We start from the raw sequence: 13,726 nt of genomic DNA, 5'->3' as shown, positions 1-13,726 counted from the left end.
TGCTTGTCAACTAGTCATGTATGTGATCCATGTATAGTGTGTGATTGACTTTTTGTCTCTATAGCATTGTCTGATCTGAGTTGACCATATCCTCATTGGCAGAACTCCAGATTACCATGTGAAATGAATGGTTGACTTTTTGTCTCTATAGCATTGTCTGATCTGAGTTGACCATATCCTCATTGGCAGGACTCCAGATTACCATGTGAAATGAATGGTTGACAGTAATTGAGAATAGAAGGGAGATTAAAATTTGGGAAGAAATTTAGTTTTCTATTAATTTCTCATGAACAACAGCTATAACTACTACAACTCAGCCTTATCCCAACTAAAAAGGGTTGGCTACATGGATCAAAGACACCAAAAGAAAAAGTAAGAGGGAAGGAACACAACTCAACAAATCAGGTGTTGTTACTCAATAACCCTACTAAAAAATGTAGGAGTTGCATCAACGCTGTAGGACAATTGGATTTATGTGATCTTGTGTGACAAAATTATATTACAGGTGTTTCATGTATCTGGTTCAGATCTTTCGCAAAAGAGAGCGGATGCTGGTAGTGGCTCTTGTATCTGACTTTTCAATGCTCCGGCCAAGAATGAAGCAGATTGTTGTTTCTTTTGGTTTCATCTGAACCTCAGGTAAGAAGAGGGTGATGGAGCATGAACCAAAGAGATCCTGAGTTCAGGTGAAGGAACTCTTCTGGTAAGCTTTCAAACCCAATTGCTATGCATTTCTGGTATGAGACTATACAAAAATGTGATATACACACAGAGATTGCTCAACACTATAATACATTTAATCTGGCTAAAGAGATTGCTTAACACTATGGCTTCTAAGAGTTTCAGGCTTGCAGGTATATATAGGATAAGCATTTCTGGGTGATGGTCAGACTGTTCTTCTACTGCTGCCCTGCATCTACCATCCAATTTCCTTCAGGTGTTGAAGTAATGGAGATCAAGACCTGAAAGGGGATTTTGGGGAATGGATGTGAAGCTAGGGAAGCATCTTCCCCAATCCAACCCTGCCTTTTACAGCTTTACTTCACTCTTTCCTCTTGAAGAAGCTTTTGGTATGCTGGAAAGCCCTTCTTGCAAGCTGAAACCTGCGCAGGAGGACAGAAACAGTTTATGATCTATGAACTTTACAAACACACACATGGGATTTTTAAAAATTTCATTTTTATTGTTGAGGATTACTTCTCTAGGGTTGAATAGACTGCTAATGAATTTTGAAAAGAATAATTTCTGCCTACTAATATATGGTTTTATTATTATTATTATTGTTATTGTTATTATAAGAGGGGGTGGAATTGTATAATAAATCTTTCTTAGTATATACCATTGTTGGAAAACCAGGTTTTGTGACGCGATTCATCATCTTCAAAACCTGGCGACTCGGAGCGAGTCACAAAAAACCAGGTGAGTCATGTCAAAATTTCCGCTTTCATTTCCATACTAGTCTTTCTCAAGCAATTCAAATAAATAAATTAAATGAAACAAGATAGAATAAAAGTTATAAAGCCTATCATTCATTGTCTCTTGGATGATAGTGATAAGATCCGACTTGGAGATATCATGGTCGTGAATCATGTTTTTTTTTAATTAAAATTTAGATGTATACACTCAATAGTCATTAAACTCATTACAGAAGACCTCAGACACTGAACATTTAACATCATTAAAATATATTTTAGTTCAAAACTAATTCAGAAATGCCGACTCAATTTGATAAGAATCGGCTGTTTTGTTGTGACTCAAGCAAAACAAATGAGTTTTGAATGACTCGATATGATTTGGTCAGAGTTTTGTCATTTTTTAATAAATGCTGAGTCTCCATGACTCTTGACCAGGTTTTTTATTTTTTGTTCAAACTTGACCTAGTTTTCCTAGTCAAAACCCGGTTTGCCAACAATGGTATATATAGCTATTACCAACAAAAAAAAAAAAAAGTTTCTTTAGATCAGTGAAGGTGCACAACTAGTATGACCATTAAACTTGTTATTTTAAACCCTCAGATTCGGATTGGAATTGACTTGAATCGGTCTGAAAAACCCTAGAATACAGATCTGAAGAATGTTCCAAAGATTTTGGTGTTTTAACCAAAGAATCGGGATCATTAATTGCTGATCTTGATATGAATTGGGCGATTCTCAATCTCAGTGTGTCTGTGAACATGCATGCGTGCGTACTTGCATCGTCACAAATTGTCTTTAACTGCCTTAAATTTTTGCTAAATATGACAATCATATTTCCCAAATAAAATATTTAGTTCCTATACTTTGCACTATATCACCCTCATATGTGGTGGTTGACCTTCAGTCTATATATGCCAAACCACCTCACATGCAAGGCATACTCATTGGATCATCCAAAATAAATATATAATAAAAATGATTTAAGAAATAGAAATACATATTGACATCTAAATTATTCATATCCAATTCCACTAAACCACTTAGTTCTATCATCAAAAATATTAAAAGGGATTTATAGTGAAGAATGAGATTATGAAGAGTGATATCTATTTATATCTTATATTCCCTTTTGAACCTTTGTGCGTGACCAATGAGTCATGAGTGCACGTTACAAAATTTCTAATCTAATTTTCAATATTCTTCAAAAAGTCATAATTATCACAAGAGAACCAGGAGCCAAATGCTCCTCTTCAAGTTGAGCTTCTGGAAAGTCTAACAATAATCTTCTTCTAGAAAACAATTCATTATTATTCCAACCTTTTCCTATTTGTGGTGTCTATGTACCCACCCACTGAACCATTCCTCAGCTAATTATTAAAAATACCAATTAATTTATTTTATATCTATAATAAAAGGATTATATGATAGAGACATTATACCGAATCAAAAATATTACCTTTTATTTGAAGGAGTGGGGCTCAAGACCCAACTTGTGGGCCCAGGTGAAGGAAATTGGGAATTCTTATCTCCTCTTTTATTGGCCAACTGTCCGCCGACCCAAACGAAACTGAGCCACCAAAACCAAGTCCCCATATGTGTGTGAAAGAGAAAAAAACATGTGGGATCGTGCAAGATACCCTTTTGTGGGTCCCAACTCCCAACACCAACCACAGCTCATTCAATTTCAAAAGCCGTAAATACAGTTAAGCTGACAGTTAAGATACCCGCCACCCCACTCCCCCGCACTCCAACCCGGAAATACAGGCAAGGCAACGTTTCCCACATGTTAGGGGTATTTTGGGCATTTCATAATTTACCATTTTCATAAGATATTATCCTATAAAAAAAAAAAATAGTTGCTATTAGGGTTTAAGTTCCATGCTACCTTCGAATTTTCCACCAAAAGCATTGTAGCACCCTCTTAAAATGCCTTGTATACCTGCTCATGGGCGTTAGGAGGGAATATACCTTCATCAGAAACTGCTCATGGGCTCCTCTGGGTTCCCTTTACTTTAAATTTTGAATGAAGGAAAATAATGTTACCTAATTAGGCATTCTACGACGGACATAAGCTATTACAAAAATACATCTTTAACTCTTCTAATTGAATATCTCCACACATGCTCCCATTGACCTAGACATCGAAAAATTGACCATGCAACTTGGCAGCCATCTTTCTCCCTTTTATAACCTTTTATATATCTTTACATTAACCAATATATTCATCTCTAAAACCTTACTTGTCTTTTCATTTGATACCTATAGGGCTAATGGAAGTTATTCCCTAGTCATAATTCTATCTCCCCACCCCGCCCCCCCAAGAAAAAAAAACCCTGAATATCCTTGATATTTTAATGTAATATGAAATTTCAAAAATGCCCATAGAGAGAGAGAGAGAGAGAGAGAGAGAGAGAGAGAGGAGAGAGGAGAGAGGAGAGGGAGAGAGAACTCTTACCGCTTCAATGTCAATTTTGTAAACAAGAAGTTTTCGTCTTCGCCGGCAACTAGTCCTGTAGGCGACAACAGTGTGAGCGACGGCCAAAAGCCAGGAGCAACTGAACAACTCTACTTCCATTACTCTCTGATTCCCTTCTCCTTCCCCGGCACCGGCGATCCTTGAACCGTCGTCAAAGAGTACATAAGAAGCCTTAAACGAAACAAATACCAGAGAAATCAATGAACACAGAGCTGTAACCCCCAAGTATGGCCATCGAGAAAGCATCGGTCGATCACAGAAATAATAAGCACCTGCAACAACAATCAAACACTATTAACTCCAATAAAATTACTAATTTGACGATTCAAAATTGAAACTTTAAGTTTAGTTCTTACAGATGATGACGGCTGATCTGGCGATGGAGATAAGAGGAATATCGATTAAAGAAGATCTGAAATCGTAGTTTCTTAGATATGAAGAGAGAGTCTCAAATGAAAGAGGAAGTGAAGTAGAGAGAATTGCAGAAGGGAGAAACGCATCGGCTATAACAAGAAGAACAGGAGCAGAGAAGATTAGAAGAGAAATCAACATAGTTACCAAGAAAAATAGGGTTTTCAATCCTCTCCAAATCCTTCTCGATTTCTCATCTTTACACGATCCCATCACAATTATCAATCTATTTCCTTTCTCTCTCTTAACCATCTTCTTATAAATCTCTCTCTCTAATTGCAGAAAAATGCAAAGATCAATTTGTAAAACGAAGAAGCTTTTAATGAGGAAAGCATGGAAGTTGCAGAACAAGAGAGAGAGAGAGAGGGAGTCTCTCTGCCTTTCAGGCTATAATGGAGGGATGTGAGAACTACAATAAGTAACAAACACTTCTGGAATCTTTAGTTATGTTAAGAAATGACACGGTGGACACGCGGAGCTTTACTGTCAAAATGGATGGCTTTGATTTGTCCACTCTTTGAGATCAACGGTAATTACTTCCTCATAAGCTTTTTCTCTCTCAATCGAAACCGTTAGTTAAGATGACCGTTTTTTCCGTTTAAATGAATTTAAGATTCTCTCCACCCTTTTCTAAGTAATTTCCTGTTCATGTTTGCCATTGTTCCACCCAAAAAATATTATTTCTTTTTTTGTTTACTTTTATTTTTCTAGAACATTTGTTTTCTAGAAACGGTTTGTGTGAAGGCTTAAGTTAAACTCTGATCACACGCAGCTATACCTAATCCAATATATCAATACGTTTTCATTTGAAAGCTCCGGTCCAAAAACTAAAGAATGGATGATTTGAAACACTGTTCAAAAGCTCTTTGGAATTTTCGTCAAAAATCTCATTAATTTTGAAATGAAGAACAAGACGAAATCTAGAATCAACAGTATTTTGTTGAATATTTTGTTCATTTTAGTCCAAAAATTCATTTTTTATCAAAATTTTGATAATTTCATGTCACTAATTTAAGTTATTTCATTCATAAGTATTAAAAATCATTGTTGGAAAATCAGGTTTTGTGACCCGACTCCATCTTCAAAATCTAATGAGTCGGAGCGAGTCACCAAAAACCAGATGAGTTATGTCAAATTTCCCCTTCTCATTCCCATGCTACTTTTTCAAACAATTGAAATAAATAATTGATAAATAAATTAAATGAGACAAGATAGAATAAAAGTGTTTGTTTTTCAAATTTTTTATTTTTTATTTTTTATTATGAATCCCATCATTCATTGTCTCTTGGATGAAAATGATAAGATTCAACTTGGAGATGTCATAGTCATGAATCATATTTTTTAAATTAAATTTAGATTTATGCACCCAATAATCACTAGAGTCAATACAAAAGCTCAGACATTGAACATTTAACATCATTACAATGTATTATAGTTCAAAACTATTCAGAAATACTGACTCAAAATTTTGACAACAATCGACCATTTTGTTATGACTCAGGCAATGCAAACGAGTCTTGAATGACTCGGTATAATTTGGCTTGAGTCTTGTTATTTTTTAATACAAGATGAGTTTTCATGACTCTTGACCAAGTTTTTAATCTTTTGATCAAACTCGGCCTGGTTTTCGTAGTCAAAATCTGGTTTTCCAACAATGCTAAAAATAACTAAGTAAAAAAACATGAAAAGGAATACACTTTTTTATTAAATGAACTTTCCATAATTTTAAATGAATATATATATATATATATTATATAAGTTTGTATATATTGAGGAAAAAATGACATAAAAACACAAGAAAGACAATCACTACAACCATTTTTGGGCAAACTAAAAGAAAGGAAGAAAGGTCGCTAAATCAAGCACGACAAATCCTGCACCATAATTCATGAAATATAGAAAGTAAAGCTTTTGCAATCGGGAAAATATACTATGGAAAAATAAAGTAGTCCAATCTCACACGATCTTTTAAATACCATGACACTTTTATAGGAAACTTCTCATCATTGAATGGATAAAAATTTTAAAGACATTAAGACCATCAGGACCACCGTCATCATTAATTGTTATAGAAGAATGAAACAAAATTTTGAACCATGGTTCAAAAGCTCTTTGGAATTTTTGTCAAAATTTTCGTTAATTTCGAAATGAATCACAAAGACAAAATCTAGAATCAACACTATTTTGTTGAATATTTTGTTCATTTCAATCCAAAAATACATTTTTTTATCCAAATTTCGATCATTTCATGTTACTAATTTAAGTTATTTTAACCATTAGTCCTAAAAATAACTAAGTAAAAAACATGAAAAAATATACACTTTTTTAGATGAAATTCCAATAAATTTGAATGATTTTTTATTTATTTATAAGTTTGCATGTATTAAGGAGAAAATGACATAAAAAACATAGAGAAAAGCAACCATTACAACCTTTTTGGGACAAATCAAAATAAAAGAAGAAAAATTCCTAAATCAGGCAGGACAAACCTGCACCATAATTCATGAAATATAGAAAGTAAAACTTTTGTAATTGGGTAAATATATAATGAAAAAGTTAAGTAGTTCAATCACAAGTGTGAAATTAACACGAGGTCCTTTAAATACGATGACTATTTTACAGAAAACTTTCATGACTAGAAGGATAAAATTTTTAAATACATAAGGACCACCATCATCATTATTTATTTATTTATTTATGGATAGAAAATGAAATGTTATTCAAAAAAATCGGACAAGGAGGAACTCCTGCCGAAATACGGGTTATTTACAAGGAAAGGTGGAGGTTGAATCCACCAAGTATGAGAAAGACAAAATTTAAGAACACCACCCGCAAGGAAGTGGGCTTCCCTATTAGAACTACGTGGAATGAAACAAAAAAGAACTGAAACAAAATCAAGAGAAAGTACCAAAATATCATCAAATATTTCTAAAGATGCCCAATCAAGAGAGGTAGAGATGCCATTGAGAGCCTGCATAAGAGGCTGGCAATCAGAAAAGATTGACAAAACAGAGAGCCCTAAGGTTTTAGCTAAGAGAAGAACATCACGGACTCCTTTAGCTTCCATGACTATAGCTGAATGATCCCAACTAGATTTGCATTTCGTTCCCATGAACATTTTTCTCTTGTGATACATCATCATTGATTGATATAAAGAATGAAACAAATTTTTGAACCTTGGTTTGAAAGCCACTGGAACACTCTCTCCGGCGGCTCTTCTTGTGACGACGTGTACCATACAAGGACCGAGGGAAAAGTACACGTATAAATTACCACACAGGGACCCACATTATTTGGCTGCACCACCAGCTGTCGGACGCAAAGGATCCAAGCTATCGGTGGCGCAAGACAAAAAGCTGATAGGTTTGTAGTTTTACTGGTGGCTGCCGGCTCTTGCGGGGGAGTTGGAGTCCTTGACTCAAAAAGTCAAAGGTGGACGCCATCATCTAGAAGGTTGAATTCTAGGTGATCTGGTTATATCCGTGATATGGCCATGAAACGCCTACAAATTGGAATTGGAGGATTGAAGAGACCTTGGAGGTTAGGCAAGTATAGTCAAGTTGGTAAGAAATTTTCATCTTAAAAAGTATATGGTTTTGAATTTGATTCTTTTTTTTTTTTTTTTTTGATCACTTATATTGGGGTGTTTAGTGTTCTTTATTATTTTTTGATAAACAATGAATAATTTTTATTCAACTCCGATATGACTCGATCTATAAGATTGTGGAGTCAATATATCCTACAAAAAATGAAAAAATAAAAAGGTAAGGGTCTTAAAATCAGATTGAAACCAAACTGAGCGATTTTACATTGGAATCATAATAAAACCGTTTAAGAAATGATTCAAATTTGGTTTAAAAATGAGATTGTTTAATAAATGATTTATTATTGTTATTTAAACCGTTTAAAACGATTAAAAACTGATTTAATTTTTAATTTATATAATAAATAAACAACACCCTCTCGAATATTCAACATCGTCATGGTCTCTCACTACATTGATAAAGTAATTTTTTTTTAAATCATTTAAAATTTAAAAAGATAGAATAAAATAATTCTGGGATAGAATAAAATAATTCTGGGCTTTATGCTTTTTATAAGACAATAGGTTGATGGGTTATGATTTTATTTTATTTTATTTTTTTAATGAGAGTATTTATTCGGTGAAACATTTCTATGAAATCGTTTAGAAATTGTATAACCGTTAAGTAAATGTTTTGTTTTGATTTTTTATTTTTGTCGTGAAGCAAATCAAACCAAACCTTTTAATTGAAAGTGCAACCATTTAATACCCTTAGAGGTAGTAAGTCAATTATGTGCTAAGGTTGAGACCAGATAAAAATTAGTTGGTCAACTATATTTTGGTTAATTGATTAGATCATTTAATTTTATCCAATCGGTCTATTAGGTTAATCGAATTGCACCAAGATTGAGCAATTGACTAAAAAAAACATGGGCAATAAAACGCTACCTCATTGGTGCAGGTACACACCAGTAGGTAGGTCAATGGAAGGATATGTAGGAGCATCTCCAATGTGGGGTAACACAATATTTTTCGTACTGGCTATATCTAAGCTGACACACACACACACACACACACACACACACACACACACACACACACACACACACACACACACACTAGCAACTAGCATTTTTTTCTTAAAAAAAAATATAGGAAAGGGTTAGTTGCCAAATTGTGTGGCCCTTGTGCCAACATGAGGGCCAATGGGAACACACACATGGTAATCCAAGGGGAGGGGTGGGATGGTCTACTGGTCATTTCACTACTCCATGTGAGAGGGCACAAGGGAGCTGCAGGGCAATGTTCTTTTTCCCAAAAGTATACACCCTAAAACCAACAATGAACTGTTGAATAAACAATTGTGTAGTTTCCTCTTCGCGTTCTATGGAATAAACACCATCTCTTTTGAGATAAAAATAAATTCCTCCACAATTGTTATTTATCCTGATACTAATAGAAATAGGCATCTTACAAGAGGTCCCCTAGCCTCCTGAAATAGACATCTTCTGTTTCAGTATCAGTGTTATTCGTTGAATTGGTTCAATTAGACTTATAAGTATGGACCTAGGTTTGTTCCAGGAGGTCCCCTAGCTTTCGTGATTCTATTGCTTTTTTCACAGCATGATTGTATTATCATATTTCCCAAGGAAAAGAAAAAGAAAAAGGCTGGATATGCAGCTGGTGCCCATCCTATATCACTCACTCTTCCTCCCTTTTAGAAATGATCCCCATACCTTTTCCATTCCACCCCCACCAACCCCTCTTACATTTGTGCCCTGGACTTTAGGATATCTAGTGATGTGTCCACCCTCTCCCAAAAACAGAGTCCTAGTACCTAGGAATATTGAATTTGTAGGAAAAATAAATGAAAACTAGAAGGAACATGGGACGGCAATTATTCAACTATACCAATTAAAGTCAATTTGTATGGAATCAACAAACAAGCACATGCTAAAACAACTCACAAGATTTTGTATAAGATTGTATTTGACTATACTGTTTGGATGTTGGTACCAATGTGTTGCATTTGGAAGTGCATATTTAAATGGCAGTGTTTCTCAAGATTTTATATTGTTTTATTTTATTTTTAATCAAGGTGTCTAGTTAGTTTACACACATTTTGATTAAATCTTAGGGAGATCAGTGCAGAAATCTATCGTCACGATCTCCATTTAAATAGCAGATACATAGATAAGGAATCAAACCTGAGACCGTGCACCTATCCATACAATCCCCAATTTACCCTGATCATTTGGGCAACCCACGGATAAAGAAAGGAAAGATGTTTAGTTGTAGGAAGTGATGCATGAACCTATAAGAATAGGAGGTAGATAGTCCAAGCTCTATATTGAATCCCAATTTGAATCCATTTTTATTTTGATATATTTTAACCCGGATATACGAATTTGAATATTAATATATATAAGTTATTGTTTAGAATCAACTTTAAAATTAATGGAAAAAAAAAAGTTTCTACATGGCCATTGTAGAAGTCATTCCAATCTCTCTCTCTCTCTCTCTCATGTCAAATTTTGTGGTCTATTTAGTTAAATGAAAATTTTCATACCACTATAATCATGAAGAAATCATTGAACTGAACTACAAATAACTAAATAATGATAACACATTTGAAGAGACAGAGAGAGGTTCACATTTTTTATTATTCTTCAAAATTCTATATTAACACATGCGAAGAAGCCCTGATGATAAATATTTCTCGGTAGTATTATGGGTTAAAACTTATTAACGTTTGGGTCAATATATCTATAAAATTTGAATTCAAATGCTTTATAAACTACGTAGGTTCTGAAGAACACTTCCGCATCTTTACACAAACATGGAGACCAATGAGAGGACATGGGCATTAGATTTTTTTTTTTTCTTCAAATTTTACACAAGTAAGAATATTATTTTACTACCCTCTATGTCTGGAGAATCTTTGTTTCTCCATACATTTTTTCCTTTGGTTTGAAAGAAACCTCATTTTATTCGGTTAAAAAAAAAAAAAATCCTCAACATTTAAAGACTCTCATTTCCCAATGGGTTGGTTCCCATTTTCAAACAATTAATGATTCTTTGACTTTTTAGTTACTTCTCATTTTCAAAGAATAAATGATTCTTTGACTTTCGACTATTCTAAACCTAAACCTAAACCTAAACCTAAACCTGACCTAGTCCAATTAAAACCAACAAATGGTCATATAAACTTATCAAAACTAATGGTAGTTTCTTGTACCATACATAACAAGGAAGAGGGATGAGCATCTTCCTTATTTCTTGAAAATAATGAAGTATCTATATTATATGTTCTCAAGCAGAAGGGAAAGCTTCATCTTATCAAGAAATAAATAAACAAACACTAAAGCTATCAATGGCAGAATTTCATGCCAACGAGGAAATGTTTTTATATTTAGGACAACACCAGGCTACCTTGTAGCGTAGGTACATGTCACCAGATATCAATGGAAGAGCACATGAGTCCAACCAGGAAAAAAACGAAAGGGCACATGTGAGCATCTTTAACGCAAGATAGCGTGATATTTTCGTACCCGCTATATCTTGACGCATGTACATGCTAAAAGGTAACGTTATTTCTTCGTTATATTTAACATACATTATGAGAGAGGGATAGGTATGCCGGCGATATCAAGTATGCTAGCGGATAGCACCAATAGGAACACATGATGGAGTATCATTCAGAAAGGATATGAGGGTCATTTTAGAAAAAGGGAAGAGAGAGATAGACACAATGGATGCTAGCATACTTGATATCGACGGCATACCCAATCTTTTCCCATACATTATATATTATGTATTTATCAATTATTATTATTATTATTATTTATTTAATATACATTTTGTAAACTATTAAAGTGTAAGAATTTTTGTTTTTTGGTACATTATTAAAAAGAGGAGGTAGGAGGAGATGCGAATGGCATAAGAGACTTTTCCACATGTAGGAGGAGAAAGATAGACACCGATCTAGATATACCTGCATCATACACAGCCTTTTCCCATTATTAAAATGTAAGAATTATTGAATTCAAACTTGGATAGGAGATAAAAATGGACTTTGACTTTGAATATTATTATTGCCATCTTGTTAAGACTGCTTTTCTTAGTTTTAACAAGTGCAACTTTTAGAAATGACAGCCTATTTAACTGAATAGAACAATAAACTGCTTTCTCACAGCACAGCACAGCACAGCACAGCACTTTTTCATGGATGTCTACCAGCTACAGAATAAATTAACGCACCCTCCCTGGCAACCACTATTATTAATAATCTTTGCCATCAAGACCTTCCAGAATGAAACTGATTCCCTTAACCAAACCAAAATTCCAGCTTCATATGAATGTAAAAGATACAGAACTTTTTCATAGATATCACCAGCTACAGAATAAAGTAACCAGTATTAGTACTGATCTTTGCAATCAGGAGCTTTCATAATGAATCTGATTCCCTTAACCAAACAAAAATTCCAGTTTCATATGAATGGAAAAGCTCCCCTTTTCCCCATTTGAGGATCTGCTTCCATGTTCTATTGATCCACCTGACTTGTCTGTCTTGGGCTAATGCAGTACACACGGGACCCGACATGCTTCACAGCAAGCCCAGCATTCTCACACCCATTGAAGAACAGTTCCTCATCTTCTTTTCCGATCCTACGCCTCCAACTCATTAAGAAAGTTGGCTGTGGCAGTGACAAATCTATCTCTGCAGCATAAGAATAAATCTCAGCCAAATGGTTCCGGTACCAACTTCCTTGAGTTAGAATATAACTAATCAAGGTAGTGGTGTGATGAGGCTTGCTTCAATACCTGCTTTCTCGTCCTTTGGCTTGTAGGAGTTAAGGAGGAAGGATAGTGTCTTTATCAAGTTCGGGTACTGTTTCACATCTACGAGAGGCACAAAAAAAGGGCACATTTGAATATTGGTATGTACTGGAGATAGTATACAGAGATTGACAACAAAAAAGGAAAAAATGCAAGACTCAAACATTGGAGTGACCTCAAGACTCCAAAAGCCCAAAGTCTCCACTACCTGATCATGTTCAACAAACTTCTCAAGGATATCAGTTTAACTCAAGCCTAAAGTTCAAAAGACTCGAGAGAACTCTCCAAAGTTTTTGCAAGTCTGTAAACATTAATATGAGATCAAACAACAAACCTTACATAGTAATATGTCACTAGCAATAACCAGGTCCCAGTCAGGCTCAGTCTTCGGAAATTTATCTCCCCAGGTATCTAATACAATACAAACAAGAAATTCTGAAGTTCTCATAACAAAGGGAAATTCTGAAAATAAAAGACCTTGCACAAGGTAATGCAAAATATGTTCCTGCTAGAGGCAAGACATGCCAATGTAAACCACACTCTTCTAAAATAGAAACAAAAAGGTTGAAAAGTTCATATGGCTGGCCCAAAAATCTGCCATGTGGCATGTCAAATGGGGCCAAAATTTTGTGAACAGGTAGACACCAAGGTCCTTTGTTCACCTGTCAAGTTTCAGCCTAAGTGGAGATGACCAAGTCACAAACTAAAGGTTTGAAAATCTAGGTCTTCGGGAGGACTATGAGAGGGTGCATGCCAATGCATGGTCTGCTGAAAATACAGAAGGTGCATGAACATACATGGGAGGGTACTTAATTGAATTTGAATCTAGGATTTGACACATGGGCAATAAAGATGTTGCCCTTTCTATCCAACAGAAGGAATCACCAATCATCCTGCCATGTGGAAAAATTACATGGGCACACCAAGGAAAGCTTATTTGGGTGGGAGAGAAGTGGTGATTGGAGGTCACCTACATCAACATTATCCAATCAAATAATCATAAACATGTGCTATTGCATCAATCTCTCTGGTTTATTTATTTATTTATTTATTTTTTTGTTG

At 34.8% G+C, this 13,726-nt stretch overlaps 2 protein-coding genes and 1 long non-coding RNA gene across 5 annotated transcripts in view; 1 reads left to right on the top strand and 2 right to left on the bottom strand.

Moving 5' to 3' along the window:
* Positions 1–6: 6 nt before the first annotated feature.
* On the top strand, positions 7–1,256 carry LOC122071289. Its single transcript, XR_006138129.1, has 2 exons — positions 7–405; positions 506–1,256. It is a non-coding gene; the product is annotated as an uncharacterized LOC122071289 (long non-coding RNA).
* On the bottom strand, positions 705–4,682 carry LOC122071288. Its single transcript, XM_042635615.1, has 3 exons — positions 4,248–4,682; positions 3,871–4,163; positions 705–1,103 (listed from the first exon to the last, which is right to left on the bottom strand). Exons 1-3 carry the CDS (start codon positions 4,552–4,554, stop codon positions 1,038–1,040), a joined length of 666 nt encoding a protein of 221 aa, XP_042491549.1. The 5' UTR covers positions 4,555–4,682; the 3' UTR covers positions 705–1,037.
* Positions 4,683–12,130: 7,448 nt separating this feature from the next.
* The window catches only part of LOC122071270 (EEF1A lysine methyltransferase 3), a 7,542-nt gene continuing 5,946 nt past the window's right edge, over positions 12,131–13,726 (bottom strand). For 2 of the 3 annotated variants that reach the window (XM_042635597.1, XM_042635598.1), the window contains exons 5-7: positions 13,004–13,075; positions 12,650–12,727; positions 12,131–12,545 (exon numbers count right to left, since the gene is read on the bottom strand). In XM_042635597.1, the coding sequence (XP_042491531.1) occupies positions 12,370–12,545; positions 12,650–12,727; positions 13,004–13,075 (326 nt within the window). In that variant the 3' untranslated portion in view covers positions 12,131–12,369. The remainder of the gene's footprint in view (positions 12,546–12,649; positions 12,728–13,003; positions 13,076–13,726) is intronic. The other variant, XM_042635599.1, reaches the window with a different exon arrangement.

The sequence above is a fragment of the Macadamia integrifolia genome, unplaced genomic scaffold, assembly GCF_013358625.1.
Source record: "Macadamia integrifolia cultivar HAES 741 unplaced genomic scaffold, SCU_Mint_v3 scaffold_19A, whole genome shotgun sequence".
In the NCBI taxonomy this organism is placed as follows: domain Eukaryota; kingdom Viridiplantae; phylum Streptophyta; class Magnoliopsida; order Proteales; family Proteaceae; genus Macadamia; species Macadamia integrifolia.
The sequence above is the reverse complement of the archived record's forward strand: the minus strand, read 5'-3'. Positions and strand labels throughout refer to the sequence as shown.